Consider the following 19,912-nt stretch of genomic DNA (forward strand, 5'->3'; position numbering starts at 1 on the left):
ATGTTGTACTAGTTTTGATGCGGTTGCTAAGTCATCCATCCGTTTCTGGTAAAATGGTCATATTCATTGGTCAATTCTACATTTTAGTTTTGGAACCTTATCATATGCTTTATAGTCGACTACCACTATTTATCACGCCATAAATTGACTAAATATTGAATGCAAAAAATTATATTGCTCATGCTCAAATAAGAAATTAATTAATTTCCCAAATGCAAGTAATCACCGTATCCGTAGCTACATTTTTCTCGCCCATAGACTTGCACACACATCGTCGTTATTGTCCCGCTTTGTTACAAGACCTCATGGAATTCAGTTTTTAACAGTTTAAAACAAATTGATACATTCTAATTACAATGAAATAGAACCCCATAACGCGTGCACGACTACATACCCAAGACTATCTCATCCTCGCCCGGTCGTCCTCGTCGAAATCAGTCACTTGAAATTAAAACCAACCACAGTCGTACAACCTTGTGACCGACAGGAGACTTTGGAACAAGTACTCTTCACGCTTATATTGAACTGCCTTCGTTCAACCGGCACCGGAGTAGAGCAACCACGTTAAGTAGGTTCTATTTCAGGCAAGGTACGTCGAAGCAGCGCTGATTAGTTTCTAACGATTGAATAATTGCAACCTTCATGTCAAACCGTTCCATTACTGCTCAGTGCTCAGTTCTAAGCTCTAATCTGACTATTGGTTTTAAGTTGCTACGATCGACGGTAGAATTGTGGTCACGCACAGCGTGACATGCCGAAAGTGAGACAGTTCCAATGCTGTGATGTCTTGGTGCATTCGACTCCAGTCAGATTACAGTGCTATTTGGATTGGGCGGAGAGCTTAAATGTTTAGTAGGTATTGATCGCGTTTCGTCAATGCATCACATCCGTTCGATACGGCTCGTCGCGTTTCACCTGTCTGAACGGACGGTTACCTTGGCCTGTGCCAGTGCAGACGATTGGTCAGCAGTTACATAGCACAGAAATCATTTTTATACGATTGAAATGCCCACGGTTATTTATTTTGAGGTCGATTCCAAGTTGTATGTATAAAAGCTTATTGCGGAGGTGTCAGGGCCGGAAGTGGTTGTGACAACGGAGAGAAGTACGCCAGCTGAACACGAAAAGCTTTGACGGAATTCGACTTCAACGCGTGCTGATTGAAGCTAAACTGTGTATATGGTTTGAGAAACGTTTACGCTAATCGATTCCTGGAACCAGTTTCTCGCGCTGAAATATCTACTGAGGGATTCCCAATATTTTTACGATTTTCTGAAAAATTGGTAATGATTGAAACCGTCCAGGCAAAGTCTATGATGCGGATTAGGAATGACGTGAATGACAAACAAAAACTCACGTGAACATCAACGTACGAAAAGCTCACTAAAATGAACATGACAGTTCTTGTTTGACCTTGAACGTGACTTTATTGATAGTGGGCATTGCAATGATTAGTGACAATGGAGGAGAATTTTGATGCGTTATCTAAAAAAACGACTCGAAAAAATTGTTTACCTGATTCAAAGTTATACAAGCAGGTTATTGTGTTTATTAAAATTACCAATTATAAAATAACCACATCAGTGGGCAAATTACTCACGCTAGTGGAGCATGAATAAACAAAAGATTTGTCACTCAGACGGCGAATGCGCTAATAAGTTAACAATCCTCCCCTTTACCTTACAAAATACGTTCATATGTCTGCATTTTTTGTTTTGTTGCTATTTGAGAAAAGAATTGGACACTTTCTTAATGTTTTTTTTTACGAAAAAGCGCGCATGATGATAGCTGCGTTGTTATATGCACACTAGCATGCCCAGAAAAATAATGAATTTTTGAAAACTCAATCGGCCCACCCCTGATTCGATTTCTAGTCCCACCAGGAGTACTTGCTCAAAATTTGAAGCAAATCGGACAAGTCTAGCTACCGGACCAACGTGCCGGAAGTTTGTATGGGATTTTTCGGCTATTTACATGGAGAAAACCCACTAACTCGCATTTTTGCCGCTAGGTGACACTGTATGTATCGTATTATCACTGTAAGTGAAAATAAGAAAGATAATTTAATTATCTACAACTTTGCCGAAGACTGCTAGTGAATTTGGCTTTGTTAAAAGAAGTTATTAAACTTTTAGTGAAGTGATGTCCGAGTCAGTTTTGCATGGGGCCTAGCAGTGCATGGTTGTGTATCAGTACTCGATTCACACGAACTATGCATTTTTGTGACTTAATCGATAGGTTTAGCTTAATAGTATGTTCAGAAAAATACCACAAAATACGAGTTATGTTTTGGTTGAAAAATTTTAGTTCCAACTGTGACCGCATAGAGGGCGCCAACACTAACTTTTCGTAGAAGAGAGATAGAATATCAAGATGTTCGGAAAAATTATTGCCAAATGCTTGTTCTACAACTTTGTAGAAGATACCTAATTTCTATCTCTTTCTGTTGAAAAGTTAGTGTTGGCGCCCTCTATGTGGTAAAATGTGGAACTAAAATTTTCTAACCAAAACATGGCTCGTATTATTTACTATAATTCTTCTGAACATACCATAGAGCTAAATGTTACGATTATTTCACAAAAATGTTTAGTTCGCGAGAACCGAGTACTGATACACAACCATGCACTGCTAGGCCCCATGCAAAACTGACTCGGACATCACTTCACTAAAAGTTAAATTAAATTATCTTTCTTATTTTCACTTACAGTGATAATACCATACATACAGTGCCACCTAGCGGCAAAAAAACGAGTTAGTGAGTATTCTCCATGTAAATAGTCGAAAAATCCCATACAAACTTCAGGCACGTTGGTCCGGTAGCTAGACTTGTCCGATTTGCTTGAAATTTGGTGCAAGTACTCCTGGAAGGACTAGGAATCGAATCAGATGTGGGCCAATAGGGGTCTTTTTTCCTGTCACTCTAATGCACACTGGCTCTATTCTGACGGATAAGAGGGTAAGATATTGGTCTCATAAGCCACTCGTCGTACGTTCGAGTCGAGCAAGGAAAGATTTTTAATGATCAGTGGGATCGTACCACTAGCTCTGCAATTTTCCTGCAACTGCGAAATCTGTCGAAATATGTAGAAGGTCCAGTTCTGCAACGGAAATGGCTTTGCACAGCTTTACTGACCACATTTCCGACTTTGAGTGCTTTTAGCTTTGTTTTTTCTAACACCATAATACCACTTAGAGCTACGAATGTGTAACATGCGCTTTTCTCGGACATTTTGAATATTTTTTTAAAGATTTTATGTAAAATCTGTGGACCAAATAAACTGAAATTCTTAGAAAATAAGGTCACTCAAACCAAAGATATTTAGAAAATTTTTTAGCATCGACATCTAAAAGATAACAAAATGACCCCGTTCCACGGTACCGAACTTTTAAATTAAATAGTTCAGTAGTGTCAGACTCTAGCTCAGAAGCGAAGGAAAAAATCAATTAATCTTGCATCGTGCACGATTAGCCTCACGATCTTCTTTACTGCTTTTGTTATGCTTGGATTTAACTATGATCTTGCGGCTTGTTCTCAAGACTCCAACACTCGGCGCATGCCGTACCGCTCTCGTAGATGATCTTAATTAGGCATATGCGTGCAAGTGGGCGTGAAATAAAGTGACAATTATTAAATCTTCCCCCCGTCGCGAGTTGGAATTCATACTTCGGCATTTCTTTTTGTGGTAGTCCAACCAACCGTAACGTGGTAATGTGATATCGGAAGCGGCGAAGAACAGGTTATTGTAATGATGGTGCAGTCTGCGGTGGAGTTTTGATCAATCGTATCAGTAAGTGGTTCGTTCACCGGACGGAAAATAAGTGTGGAATTTCCTGTAATAATCAAAGATCCAGAAAGCCCAAACGCACTGGACCGGCCTCAGTTAATGATGGGTGGAGTGACTCAAACAGGTAACGATTTGACTTAAGTTTATGTTTTCAGGCATTGTAGATGCATTATTATGATATATGAAAATTATGATATATGAAATATGCGAAAAATGTCAAGAATGTTTGAATTTACGTAAAGGCATAAAGCAATGATTTCATTACATCAAACTTTTAGTATTTTGGTAGCACATTTTTCAGTATAATAAACAAGCAAAAGTTTATAAAAATATATTGACGATTGGCGGAGATATGGCTTTTTCCCCGAAAAGCTTTTTTATTTAAGAGGCTGGCGGTGATCAGGATTGAAAACCAATAGATCAACTAAAATCTCCAAACTCAGAAAATTCCATTAGTATATGAGTATTCCTCGTACTTCAACGATTGGTTGAATAAATAATTTTTTCCTGCTTTCGGGAACGTTCAACTTAAAAATCTCTGTATTAAGCTCTAAAAATTGTATTAAAAACTTCTCATCGACAAAACAAAAATTTATGCATAAAAAATGAATCGTTAAGGTACAAGAAAATAAATTACGATGAATTCAAAAAAAAAATTAAAAAAAATTGGTTAAGTGGTTTTTTGGCAATTGTGATCACGGAAAAGTCATTTTTAGAAAAACGACATTTCAAGATAATCGAGTTTGAAATTTCAAGTTACCACTGCGCTTGGTAGATGACGCTTGGTTGAAGCGCTGTAATTTTCGATGTATTTCTTGGATATTTTTGAAAATTTGGGCAAATACTCTTTCAGTAAAAATTTTTTCTCGATTTTTTGAAAAATAAAAAAAGGTATGTAACCAGTGGCTGCGCAAGGTGTTTTGCCGCTCGGGGCCAAAAATTAAATTTGCCGCCCCTTAAATAATGAATTTTAAGAGTTCGATTATTTCCCACCTATTCATATGAAACAAATCTGATAAAAGTATTTGAAAATGTCTGCATAAAAATGAACTTCTTCACATTTTATTGTCAATATTTTGTAATTAATATTCATTGAAAAGCCATCACTTGTTTAGATATTATTAAATTTTAAAATCGTATATTTCTTACTTTCGCTTCATGCAAAAGTTTTCCCCTTTTTGCCTGCATGATTATTGAAAAATTGAGTTTGGAAGCTGCATTGTATAAATATTTGTTTCTAATCGTTTCACATCACAAATGCATTTTGGTGATAATCTATTAAGCTTTCTAAATTAAATTAATTTCTTAGAACAGCGGTTTTCAACCTTTTTTGTTCAACGTACCCCTTTCCGAATATTGATCCTAATGATGTACCTCTTCCTGAAATTTTTTTACCAGCCTGCCAGAAAAAATGATTTTCAATTGAATGAAAACCATAATTTTACAATCAGAAACCTGTTTCTGAGCACTCTCAGTAAGTATTTCAATTTATGACGCACTGAAACGATATATAAAGACAAACATCCGACGGGAACGTAAGGATAACAAGTTAAAATTTGTCCCGCAAAATTCACCCCCTACAATTGTCTAATTTACCCCTGGGGGTGAATTCACCCCCGGTTGAAAACCATCGATTTAGACTGTCTTCGACTACCTTTTCCATTTTTTATTTACAGCAAAAAAATCGTGTTTTTCGGGAACTTCAGCTTTTCTGCCCGGTCATTTTTTAACCGATTTTCAATTTCTGTGTTCTGGAAAAAAAGAGAAATTACCTTCCCAACGGTATGTGTTATATTCTTTTGTTGAAAATACTCTGATCATAACGCCATTCTCCATTTTCTATTGTGCTGCCATATATTGAACGCAGAATTCTTCTCTCAAACAAACCGAGCACTCAATAGTCTGCTTCCTTCAATATCCATGCTTCATGGCCGTATAGAGCAACAGGGAGTATCAGTGATTTGAACAAAATCATGTTTTGCGCGCATTCTTAGGCTATTGCTCATTAGCTGACTACGTAAACCATACTCGCAGCAGCAACATGACTTTTTCCTTCGTGGCTAACATCGTTATCATATGTAACTAGTATCTGAAGATATGTATATGCATTCGTTGCACCGTACCCCACCGATTTCCACCACGAAACCAACACGATTGCTACGTTCTCTACCAGCTACCATGTACTTTGTCTTGTCAGAGTTTATAGTCAGTCCGATTCCTGCAGCTTTCCTTTTAATAGGCAACAATGTTTCTTTCACTGCTCTGCGATCAATACCAATGATGTCGAAATCGTTCGCGAAGTCATGAAGCATGTGAGATCTCGTGATGACGGTTCCGTTCCTTTGCACATCAGATCTTCGTAACGCTTGATTTTATCCTATCCAGCATCATACGAATCAGCCAGTTTTGTCGGGAAACCACGCTCAAGCATTATCTGCCACAGTTCGTTTTGTTTTACTGTATCATATGCCGCCTTGAATCCACAGATGGTGAGTCTGCAAATTGTATTCCCTGAATATATCCAGGATTTGACGCTGGGTAAAAATTTGACCCTTCGTTAACTATTCGCCGACAAAGCATTCAGCCAACGGGCGCAGTCTGCCCAACATAACACGAGAAACTACCTTGTAGGCAGCATTGAGGATCGTTATTAAGTTCGAGTTTACAGTCCTTTTAGAAGAATGGCATTTCGTCGCTGTTGTGCTATCTTATGACAAACGCCATTTTGGGGTAAACTTGTCACATTACTCGCCTAACGAATCTCTACAAGATGGCGTTCCCAGAATTTTGAAATTTTGCATGGTTACTGAAATATAACGAGAAAAGTGATTAGAAATTGTGAGTTTTTTGCTTAAAATCATTATATCTTGGGATTGGCTCAAGTTATAATGAAGTTTTAGTTGCTTTTATGGGTAAAAATGTCATAGGAACACAATGGCATAATAATTTTCAAAAGAAAAATATATGTATTGGGAGAAAAACGCAATTTTAGCTTTAAACTGGAAATATTGCGTATTTGGCAACACTGTAACCAAAAATAACTTTTTTTCTAGATTCCCTGACTCATTTCCTTCAAAATGCATCTAACCGATTGTTTCTAGACCAAATTAAACCAAAGATATGAATAAAAGTTCATAATTGGTTATGTTTTTCTATGGAAATTTTCCATGCACGATTATGACACATCATACAAATTTTGTCATCAATACACACCTATGACAAGTGTGAGTGCGACTTTTGTTTACATTTTTAGTGACAACTCGCAACATAGTCAATCGATCTTCGTAATATTTGAGAGATTAATACAGAATAGGTAGAAGCATCAATTGTCTTCTCTGAATTGTTTCTACCATTTATAAGTTTCATGATATTCAATCTCAAACTTTAAAAATCGTTTTTCTCGAAATGTGCAAAATGGCGCTTGTCATAAGATAGCACAACAGTGACGATTTTTCTTTCACGCAAATCATCCCGATCACGCAGTGGATTGCTTCGCACAGCCAGTCAATCCTAACTTTTGAAAGCTCAACCGGGATTCTGCCCTTCCCAACGACCTTATCGTTTTTAAGCTTTCGCATAACTTTCCGTCTAGAAATCACTGAATAAAAAGAAAATGGCAGATTTGTTTACCCCTCGCTAATCGCCGGGTCTACTTACTCAAAAAAATCTTAGGTCGAACAACGTTCGCTACCGCACGAAGCTAAACTTCTATAGAACACTTATTAGACTGTTTGTCTTATCTACTATGTTGGTACCATACCCGCAATTTAATAGGAAAGAAAACACCTCTCCAATAGAACTGAAAGATTGCTAATACAATGTATACTTTTTGAGTTAGAGGCAATTAAAGAAAAACAAATAGTTTAAAGAAAAATCCAATAACTCTGTAACAGTTGAAATTTCATTATTCGTGTAGAATGATTTTTTCTCCAAATATATAGACGGCGCCGGTGGTTGAGTGGTAAGCGTGACCGCCACTCATTCCAGTTGTCTGGGTTCAATTCCAGCCGACGTCGATGAAGGGGGTATTATAGGTAACACTACCCACTTGAAAATATACAAGTTTAAATTTTATTAAATTTAATTTAAAATTAAATTTAAATTACGAAATTTTGAACAAACTTATAATTTGAAAACTGTCACGCATGTATCTCGCGCACATAAAGGGTGTACGGAATCAAATTGCATGACTTTCAAATCGTTATGACTGTATTTCCCGATAAAATTTAAGGTGAAATTAGTTCAATGTCGAACTATGAGCGTGTCATATCCTCACTGCTGCTACCGGAGAAGATTCGTCCATCTAAGGAAGAACTGTCTTTATAAATAGACACTCTGTACTAGGGTCAGGGACCCGGGATCTAGCGGTTCGCACGCTCAGGATATACAGAACATCATCGAAAATGGATAACTTTGCAAAGAGCATATACAATATTTTAAAGTGATACCAGATTCGGCCTTCTGTTAGCGAAGTGAAATATTTATTGAGAAATAAACGTAACTAAAAATAATTTTTTCCAGTTTCTTCGCATCAGGAACATTGTACTGTTAACGTTCATGTTCAGACTAACACTGTTGCAACTTCGGTAGTTTTAAAATACAGAACGATTCTTGTGAAATACAATTTAAGATGTTCAAAAATTTGATTTTATTAATAAGATTATCACTCGAAATTTCACTCATATACTTATTGGCTGTGGGGCCCATTTATTTTACATTAATCCGGTTAGGACCTGTTACATAACACGATGAACAGATAGATGAACCTTGTCAACGAGGAGACGTCGTTAGGTAAAGCAAACCCAGGCAAGATCACCCGATGTGAGTTTGAGCTGACATAAGTCTATATTACATTATCTATAACTGATGTTGATTACAATCGTTAACAGTCTTCAATAGCTGGAGTAAGGGGCCTTAAAACAGTCAACTCCGTCCTTCAACTGATTCGCGCAAACCCAACTCATCTCGGTGACCACGCCGTCGATGTCAACTTCTTTTGCAGGTACATACACGCGGTCCACCTTCGAAAAAAGGTCGTCACTAGAAACGTCATTTGTTTATTGTTGACCGGTTACCCAGAAGAGCTTACTATGGCGAATCATCGATATTTCGATCACAGCATAATTATGCGAAAATTGCCCATAATTGACTCCCCCTTCCCCATGTAACAAATTGTCACAAATTTCTCTATCTCCCCTCCCCTACTACATAACAAATTCTTCGAAATATTTTTTTTCGGTAATAACATGTTACGTAAAGATCTAGCTTACTCCCCCACCCTCATATGTCACAACTTGTTGTACCCACATCCCCCCCTAAACGCGTTACGTAATTTATGAATGGTACCAATATCGGTATGCAAGCGGTTTTTTTCCTTTTTTTGGTATGGAAGAAAATAACAAAGGGCTCGAAGGTGCGCCATAGATATAATTTCAAGCCGAGGAATTGGTTTTATATCAATATCTATTTGAGCGTGAGGGGAATCTTAGCTATGGAAAGTCATTTTAGAACACTCGGTACTAACCAGTTGTTCAGCGTTCACGCAAGACTTTTTGGATTTTAGTGTCTAACTAGTGCCAATTTGGTGCTGGATTGAACTTATCTAACTGTACACCTAGAAAAAATCGTGCAAATTTATGTAAATTTATTAAATATTCCATTTATTTTATAGATTTTATTTATTATGCGCATTGTGTTCAATTTATTCATTGAATTTGTTTTATTCATTTTAGTAAATGTATTCATCATACTTCATTTACTAACATTAATTGTTTAATTCCAAATATAATTATTTTTGCTTTTAATCATTTTACCCATTCTATTCAGTTTAATAATTTTATTCATGTTCCTAGTAGTCCGTTAAGTTATTTATTACATTTTATGCATTTTATTTGCTCGATTGAGTTTATTTAATAATCCATATTATTCATTTCGTTCATTTCAATAATATATAATAATTTATTCATTGCTTTAATTTTATTTAGTTTGTTCATTTTATTGATTTAAAATACTTTAATCACTACAGTCATTTTATTGGTTTTATTCATTTCATACACCTTTATTATTATATTCACTTGATTAAACAGATACAATTTATTTATGTTATTCATTCAATCTATTTCATTCATTTTATAGGTTTTGTTCATATTATACATTATATTGTTTTCTTTCATTTTTTAACTACATTAATTTTATTCATATAATTAATTTTATTGTTTTATTTCTTTTATTCATTCTATTTATTCCTTCTTTTCATTCATTTTATTTATTCTATTGTTATTCTCCTTAGAGCTTAGAGTAAACAAAGCTGCAACGGACGAGCTCCGGTTGTAATCCTTGGTTGAGTGGAAAGCACCATTGATGTTTTATTTGGATTAACAGATACAGGAAAGACCCGATTTTATCAGCTCGTTGGTAAATTTTAGGCTGATAGAACGGGGACATTGGTAAAATCGGGACCTACATTTTTCTTTCTTTTTAAGAAACCGAAGATCTTAAAAGATTCTACTTTAGTCCCGAGATATAGCCTCATAACCTTTCCTGATTATTTAGCCAAAATTTCCCTTAAGGGGGTCTAAATGTGCAAAATTTACAACAAATGAAAAAAAATTTTTGCGCTTTTCGGATCTCTAAGATAAGAAAAATATGCTCAAGACAGGATTTACTTGAATTCAACTTGGTTCGGCTGCTAGAGCCTATCAAACTACCAACTATCAATTTTCATATGAAGCTGATAAAATCGGGTTAAAAAACTTATAAAGAGATAAAATCGGGGGCTGATAAAATCGGGTCTTCACTGCAGTCCAATACGAGGGCACTATTGTTCAACAACACATAAGACTTGCTGCATCCCATCAAATACCGTCATCGGAGGTTACTTTACGCCAAAAATAGAACGTTTCGTACATTACACTCAAGAACTATGATCACCCAACTTCAAATTTGAAACTGTTTGATGTTTTACATATGGCAGAAGTACCCAAAACGTTATGGAAAGGACTGTTGGAAAATCAAGATTGAACACGAAGTATAAAGAACTAAAAATTGGCGCGAAGTCACCCACACAGGAATGCTGTTTTACGCCAAAAAGTTTTTACTCCAAAATCATGTTAACTTCTCGATTTATTGTTTTGGATTATGCTCGTTATTTATGTGTGAATGCAAATGAATGTCGCGCTCATAAAAATAAAAGGGTATGTTCAAAAACTGCGCATCCGATAACCTTGTTTTGGAGAGTCAATAAGTCCTACAATTAAAAACAACAAGCCGAGAAAAAAAAACTTTTCATGATATTCTTTTTCATTGATCCTTATGAATTAGACAACCTTGTTTTAGTATTTTTCTAAAAGTTGTGTTCCGGAGTGCAAAGGCTTTTCCAACAGAAACGCGAATGGTAGTTATATTTAATGGTCAGGTCAGTTCATCCATCTTTTATGAGATTTCCAATGTACCTTTTTGTTTTGTAAGGTTGTAACCATAAGATCATTCGCCTACTCTGCAGAACTTTTCCCCGCTGCTCTTTCTGTCATTCTACAAATTGCTTCAATACACATAGCTTAAATACTTCTAGATAAGATAGCGTTATGTTTGCTCCATTGCAACTACACTGCTCAATTTGCAAATTATCGATTACTGTTATTTTTCAAATCAGTCAAACTAGTACGCTAATAAAAATCTGCTTTGAATTAGAGACAAATCCTAAAACAAGAGTAAATTCTAGATCAAATTTACAGATTGTATAATATAGAATTAAGCAAAGCTTGGCGTAAAGTAACCCCAATTTTAGATAAAATGGACATATGATTACAATCAAGAATATGGACAAAAAGTACAAACACAAATAATTGCATTACATTGCCAGGTTAATTTCACGTAATCTATATCCTCTTATTCAATAATTTGACTAGTATATCACACTTACAGCAGAGAATTTAAGTTACAATGATTTTTTGTTTTTTTTGCGTTTATTTTATGTTTCAATTTCATCGCCTACTACGATTACTTGCAAGCATTTTCTTTAACCTATATCTAATTTTTATATTTGTGTTGAATCAGCAAATAATACTATGTTTTGCTTTTGTCAAAATATAACGTTAAATTTGAACTAGAAGCTCAAGTATCATTCTTCAATCAAATTAAAGTATCCCTCGTGGCGTAAAGTAACCCCCGATGACGGTCAATGTGTTAATGCAAACACCAGTGATCATTATATGGCAATCATTGACGAAACCATATGTCTGAAACCGAAGCTCATTAAGTTTCCTCAAAAAACCATCGGCGGCAAGGTACCATAAAAGTGCTGACAGCACACCACCTTGAGGACATCCTCTAACACACAGTTTCCTCATCTCTACTCTCTATCTTTACGATGAGCACAGATGTCGATGTCGGTTGCTAAGCATTTCGTATATCCAGGTCGTGATATATGAAGGTACTCCATGGCCTCGTGCTGCTTCCACAATAGATTCGAAAGACACGTTTTTAAAAGCATATCAAAAAAAATGCTAAGCTTTTGCGAAAGCGTTTTTTCAACGATATAGACAACATTGTGTAACAGGGTGATAGCAGATTTCTTGCATCCTCATAAATACCGCGCCCACCTTTGAGAATGAATTTTACATTAATTTCCCGCCTCTCTAATGGAATAACGAGTAATAACTTTTTTCAAAATGTGCTTGAAGTGTCCATATTTTCTTTGAAATAGAACTTCCCGGTGACTTCTATGGAGCAAAACTTCCAATCACCCATTCGATCGATTCGGTAAAGTCTGTTCAAACAAGTGGTTTTTGTTAAATAAAATCAATAGCCCACAGCAACAGTGCGTAACTCGGACATTTATAAAAAAAAATGAAACCAATAATTGAGCCTCATAATCCTCTTCACGAATTCCCTCAACGACTCGGAATCTCTATCGCACTTTATAAGCTCTTCCCAGATTCTGCGGTTCCCCGCTTTCATTTCATCCAGCTTCTTTCTGCATTGGCGTTAGGTGGGGGAGACAGCAATCGTTTCACGGCAGCACGCCAGCAAATCGATCATCCCACTGCCATACCGGATGCTCTATGTGGCCACCCTCACCCCTTGTTCAGTTAAAAAAAAAGAAAACAGAATTGCAATCATTCACAACGTTAACCATGAATGAATAGTGATGAGACGAAGGTAAAAGATCGGCAGGAGGCTAAAGTGGCTGATTACGTCACCGAAAATCCTATTTAGAAAGTGAACGAACCGCCCGACATTTCAAGAATAAAGTGCTTGTGAATACTGAATTATATGGGGACCCACACCCTACGGCAGCCAGCAGAGGACAGATTCGAAAATCTGTTCGATAAATATGGATGCTAAATGTCAATTGTCTTCGCTGAGTATCGCTGTTCGACAGGACGCTGGGAATGGGGTTCCATAAATACTAAATCAAATTATTGAGCACATTGAGGCGCTCATCACTGAGTGGCGGTGTTTGAAGCACTTTTCCGCCGGACGGGCGGATGGATGAAAAATCTTGACTTTTGCCCGATACAAGCTATTTAGAGCGGATGATGAGGGGTTGCGGTGTTCGGTACTGTGGCTATTGCTGGAAAATTGCACCGAATGTAAAATGTGATAACATTATTCTTCGATGGCTGGCTACTACGGTCGTTTTTATATTGATTTGAAGGATCCACAAATACTAAATATAACCTATTTAATTAAATATCAAACAGTTTGCCAAAAAGGAATATTCCGGCCATGCTATTTTTCAGTTCACGAAAATTTTCAATTTTCTTTAGGAACTTACAAAATATTCCTGTAACGCCATACATGGGCAAATCATTGATAATTGCGTATGTGCTTAATGAATATATTGCGTAGCATATCATATCCCTTTTTCTAGCCTATTACAGTTCACAATCCGTTCCAGCACCCTTGAAAATTTCGGTCAGTAAGTCGAGTGATTGCTTCACCGTGCTCCATCATCGATGAGCTGCCTGCCACAGGCCGATATCATTGGCTGGTTGTTTGACACTTTTTGCATTGTGCTCAGAAACAAGGCGAGAGTGTTACACCAAGGACCTTTGCATCTATCCATCCATCCATCTAGCCATCCTTCCGTCCGCTACCAGTCAACCATGAATGATACCGTGTTGTCGCGTACAATAACGTAGCAATAATAATCAAATTTCCGCTTAAAATCAATTTTCGTCGCAATTTTCGCTCACACTCCTCACACAAAAGCTTTTTTTTTGTTTCCGCTCTGGGTCTCCCCAGCACACTATCGTTTACGGTCGCTGGGTTGCGGGGCAACTCCTGAAGAATGGCTCCCACAGTATCGCACTTCCCATAACTGGCCTGCTTGTCCGCCACCAATGCCACCACCACCACCACCTCACACTTATGATAGACATTACCTATGTATGTAGGTATGTGCGTTCGATGCGACGGTCGCACTCTAAAGTACACAGGAGGATAAAACATCAAAAACATTACCAAACACTTTATCAATTTTGAGGATGCTGACGCTTCGATAGCACGTTCGGCTTCCGGTTTGTCGGGGAGGGAGGAAACCGGTGCTCTATTATTAGCATCCTCTGGTACGCGTGATGTCTGGTGTTGTATATGTAAAATATAACGGGTTGGTATTTACTACTTGTTGTGGGATTCGAGCCAATCGACTCTTGACATATCGATGTCCGTCCGGTGGTAGACACTCTTCGAATCGTGCATTGACAAGTCCTTTGTCGGATGGGCTAATTATAGGAAATTAGGGAACTTTTAGGATGGAATTGCTATTGGTTTAATACAATTAGATTCAATGCTTCTTTACAAAATGTTTTCAAATGTCAGAGGTAAACACAAGTGTGTCAACCAATCCACAGAACTAAGGTTCCACTTTTGTTTCGACGAGGATAAGAAGTACGAGGGTTATTTGAAAAGTTTCCGGCCTCTATAAGAAAAATCTCTTTTAATCTACCTAGTGGTGCAATTGTGCATTTCTCGTTTCTCCAAACTAGGATTCCATGGCTGGTTATGTTCAATATAATTGTGGTAATGTCTATTACATTCGTAGAACACCTACGCACATATAATGGCTCGCCATCCACGAACTTGTTAAGCTACGAGTCGACGCTGAAATACTTGCAACAAAAAATATATCATACTAAATTAGCTTAAACTAGAAACTAGAAAAAATAATAATTTTTGGGTACAGTGTTGCCAAATATGCTATATTTCCAGTTTAAAACTAAAATTAATTTTTTCTCACATTTCGTGTATTTTTATTTCGAAAATGGTTATGCCATTGTGTTTCTCAGACATTTTTACATAGAAAAACATCTAATACATCAAGATAACTTGTGCCAATGCCCATACACAGTCATTTTAAGCAAATATCACAGAATTTCTTAGCACGTTTCTCGCTATATCTCAGTAACCAAGCAGCATGTCAAAATTCCGAAAACGCCATTTTGTAGAGATTTTTTAGACCAACAATATGGCATATTTAACTCAGTTTACTTCAGAATGGCGTTTGTCATAAGAAAGCACAACAGCGACGATATACGGTTGCTGGTCACATACATACAACATACACACTCGCACACATACATTTGCCGAATTCGACGAAGTCTGTCGAATAGTAGGGTAAGGTGCCTATTTTCACCATACTAAGCAGGGTGCCTCGCTAATTCATTAATTTCTCGGCCTACAATCAATGGAATGCGAAAAAATTGACATCAACAGCTTTGCTTCGTTGTTAAGAACCAATATAATAACACAAATGCGCTGAAAACAGTGAAATTCTCATGTTTGAGCGCAAAGAAAACTCGAATCGAGTGCCCCTATTGTTGCGCTACCATTTGACTTAATGCGTTGAACAAAGATGGCAGACACTGCTCTAAACAACGGCTTTAAATGGGTAGGGTGATAATAGAAACATGGCGAAAATGGGCTCAACGCCCTTTAAGAGTTTCGGCCCTCCGGGCCTCTATTACTAAAACGATTTTCATCTCGGATTTTTTTACCCATAACTCCGGAACAATTGCTTCGTTCAAATACAATTCAGTAGCAATCAATATGAATACCCGTCGTTTAAGAGTAGGATTGTGAGAATCGAGTCAGCAATATATGAGAAACAGGTGTCAATCTAATTTTAGCCATTTCCTCGGATATTCCGGAATTGCCAGAGTCTTTGTGATTAGAATCAACTATTTCAAGCAATTTCAAACTCATTTCAGTTAGTTTTGCATCATTTAGATATTATGATCATGCCGGTTTATATGTGAAATCCGCATGTGACCGCATACTTCAACCCGTAACACAGGAATCAGAACTTCGAATCCAATGGAATTTAATGTCAGTCAATAGGGATACTGTAGCTTTCATTTGAGTCTAAATTTGTGAACATCGAGACAGACACCGATGATGTCCAAAGTAGACAATGTTGGTTCGAATGGGCATCAGTGAGCTGAAACTATAAATCCAAGCAATTTAGAACACATTTTATGAAGTTTTGCGTCTTTTTGTCTTTCTCAATAGAAAGGTATAGCAATTCCTCTGAAAACCGACTTTTTAACGGAGGCCCGGAGGGCCCAGTGACATATACCATTCGATTCAGCTCGTCGAGTTCGGCAAATGTCTGTGTGTGTATGTGTGTGTATGTATGTATGTGTGTGTATGTGCGTCTGTGAGTGTACGCGAACACAATCTCACTCACTTTTCTCAGAAATGGCTGAACCGATTTTCACAAGCTTAGTCCCAAATGAAAGGTGCAACGTTCCCATAGGCTGCTATTGAATTTCAAATGAATCCGACTTCCGGTTCCGGAATTACAGGGTGGTGAGTACGATCACGTAGAAAATGTCGATTTTAATAAATTCTGCAATGAATGTATAAAGGTGAAAATTTTTCCAAAATGTGACCACAACTGCTTCGATTTGTAGTACTAGGTCACTTACAGCCATTCAAAGTCTTTTTGGTCACATTGGCCACCATCATCGGTTCCGGAAGCCCCGGCGGAGTATCCAAATTCAGAATAACAATCACATCGGTTTCTCGGAGATGGCTAGACCGAATCAACCAAACTTAGTCTCAAATGAAAGTCCCCGTAAATGGCTATTAAATTCCATCCCGAACCGACTTCCGGTTGCGGAGTTACGGGTTGTGGCGTGCGATCACATAGCAAATTGTGATTCAAACCGATACTCCGATGAAAGCAAACAAGGTAAAAATTTCGCTAAAATGTCTCTCAAACAACTTAAATTTGCAGTTCTAGGTCACCGACGGCCAAACAAACTTTCGTTGTCTACATTGACCACCATAGACGGTTCCGGAAGTGCCCTGGAAAAGCGGCCATCTTACAAAACTATCAAACTCATATCAGTTTCTCGGAAATGGTTGGGCCGATTTTCACAAACTTAGTCCCAAATGATAGCTATATTATACCCACAGATGTCTATAAAATTTCGCACGGATCGCTTATATGGTTCCGGAAATATAGACTGAACCGTCTGGTTACATATAAAATTCCCATATAATCCGGAACTCAAATTTTTTTTCAAAGGGGGGGCCCATGAAATTTTAGAAATCGAATTCGTATTTTTGATGCGAAACATCTTTAAAATGCATGAAACGTCGAGATTTTATGTTATCACGAAAAAATTTTTTTTTCATAATGATCGACTTTTTGGGACTTTGCCGATTTCGAACCTTTTTTCAGTTCAATTTTACCGTGGCTGTTTTTTCTTTTGCAAAATTTTAGAACTCGAATAATGATTTCTTTTCTTGTATGTTTGTCATGTCATGTATAATAATAAAATATAATATGTGCATTTGAAAGCTTTTAATGAATATAAACAACGCAAACATTCTCGTGTTCATGATTGAGAAAGGCACAATTGCACCGCTAGGTGGATTAAACCAGGTTTTTTTAATACCTCTTCGCGACAGTTTTGGTGACTTTGAAAAGCGCCATTTTTGTCAATAGTATTTATAAAAGTAAGGAAATGGAAAGATTAAAAATGTAGCAATTACAAAAATTAAAAATATCTAAACGGCGATCAACGGCAAAAGATAAAAACCAATAGGAAAACTAAATATTGAAAGAATGTACAAAAGAGCTAAAACAACAAAATCAATCGAATAAACAAACTAATGTCAATTGTCAAAAAATGTTCAATCGAGAAAAACTAAAACAAAACCTATAAAAATTGATTAAAGAAAACAGGAAACTAGAAAAACATATTGTGAAGATTAAAGAAGTTGAACATTATTGAACAAATGGTGAAAATAGTGAAAAATCTATAGGAAAGTAGGATTTTTTTAAAAAATCAATGAAAATGAAAGAAAACTACTAAAAAGAATACAAACATTAATATAAAAATGCATAAAACCGAAAAACTCGATAAATCAAGAATAACACAACTTATTTAACATTAAAAACAAGACATATTTAAAGCAATAGAGAAAGTAAATAAAACGGTAAGAATGCATAAAATTAGAGGAGTTTATATAAATAACCATAGAGAAATTAAAATAAATGGATGAACCGGGAAATTTTGAAAGACTTGAAAATTTGAATGATGAAAAGACGAAAACTAAAGCAAATTGGAAGTATTGAACAAAAACGGAGCAAACAGACAAATTGGAAACAAAAAATAGTTGAAAAAAGCCATGGTATATTATAGAAACTTGAGTCAAACACAAAAATGGAGAAATTAATACGAAAAAATGAATAAAATGGATTAAATTATTTAAAGAATAGAAAAAACACTAGAAATGAATTTTGAAATAAATTCAAACAACGAACTAAATGTAAAATGAAGAAAAAGTGTGCATAGTGTCAAAAAAAAGATAGATCAAATGTTTTTTTAGGAAAATAAAAAAAAATCAATGTGAACGTATAGGAAAATGGTCAGCAGAAAAATTACTTTCAAAATAGGTTAAATGGAAAAAAATCATGAAATAACAACGAATTAAATCTTAAGAAAATGGTATAAAAATGAATAAAATTATATTAAAGGAACAATGGGAAAAAATAAAACTACGAAAAACGGAAAGCTAAAAACTAGAAAATAAGGAAGAAAACTGGAGAAAGGTAAAAAATTAAACAATAAGACAAATTGGAAAGCATTTGAATAAGTGAAATTGCTTTTGGAAATGCAAATAAATATGAAAAAAGGAAATAGTCTATGATGAGAATAAATTTAATAAATAGACAAATTCTAAAAATTAGATAGAATGACAAAAGAAAGAAATAAAGCAGGGTATTAAAATATGAAACAATAAGAAAAATAATATAAAGAAAGCAGAATTTTCTCGAAAAATTGCGAATAAAATGAAATAACAGAGAAAAACTATAAATTAAAGTAAATGATTGTGATTGTGATAGAAAAAAAGCAAAAATAAGGAACGTGAAAAGATGAATAAAATAAAAGTGCGAAAATAGATAAAAAAGGCAGAATTTTAAAATTGTAGAAATACAAATAAAATCCACAACTTGAAAAAATAGATCAATGAAATTTTATCAAAATAAAAAAAATCCATGTAGGAATAAAAAACGCTTTTAATCCACCTAACAGTGTGATGAGACATTTCTTATAACTCTATTCACTCTCTTCGGATATTATATCGTTTTAGAACATTTAGAACTTGATGCTTCGCGATGTTTTTGATAACACATACTACATGGGATAGTGGCAGGACTCAGAGAATCGCTCAAATCAGCATAGGACAACATCAGTGCTAGAAATCTCAAACCAAATCAATTATTGCTAATACTCTGAATAAAATATATAAATTGTGGTGGGAAAACTGAATATTCCTAAAAGGGTTATATATTGTACTGAGCCAAAAAAAATCGAATTTTTTTAATCGATTTGAAGTTTATACTTTACTCAAATTTCCAACGCGACTGAGAACTAAGAAATCAACGCTTTTTCTTGAAAAGAAAATGAACAGTGAATATTTCCAGACTTGGTTTTATTTTCTATTTAAGAACTATTGTGTTTTTTACATCCTAGATTGCATGATTCAGTGATCGAAACCCAAAACTTCATGAAGTATTTGAAATTATTAAATTAAAATTTGTGTTTGCTATTGAAATTAACAAAATGATAGTATCGCCCCATTGGCGATTGTTTACTTTTTCGGTC

General features: G+C 35.9%; 1 protein-coding gene across 6 annotated transcripts in view; it reads left to right on the plus strand.

Annotated features, from left to right (window-relative positions):
* Positions 1-19,912, plus strand: part of LOC131689020 (sodium-dependent dopamine transporter) — a 76,558-nt gene that overhangs the window by 20,433 nt on the left and 36,213 nt on the right. For 2 of the 6 annotated variants that reach the window (XM_058973751.1, XM_058973748.1), the window contains exon 2: positions 3,688-3,909. The exons of 2 other annotated variants lie outside the window; for them this stretch is intronic. In XM_058973751.1, the coding sequence (XP_058829734.1) occupies positions 3,885-3,909 (25 nt within the window). In that variant the 5' untranslated portion in view covers positions 3,688-3,884. Of the gene's footprint in view, positions 1-3,295; positions 3,910-19,912 lie in introns of those variants that run through there. 2 more of the 6 variants (XM_058973750.1, XM_058973747.1) reach the window with 2 other exon arrangements.

This window comes from Topomyia yanbarensis, chromosome 3 (assembly GCF_030247195.1).
Source record: "Topomyia yanbarensis strain Yona2022 chromosome 3, ASM3024719v1, whole genome shotgun sequence".
Taxonomy (NCBI): Eukaryota; Metazoa; Arthropoda; class Insecta; order Diptera; family Culicidae; genus Topomyia; species Topomyia yanbarensis.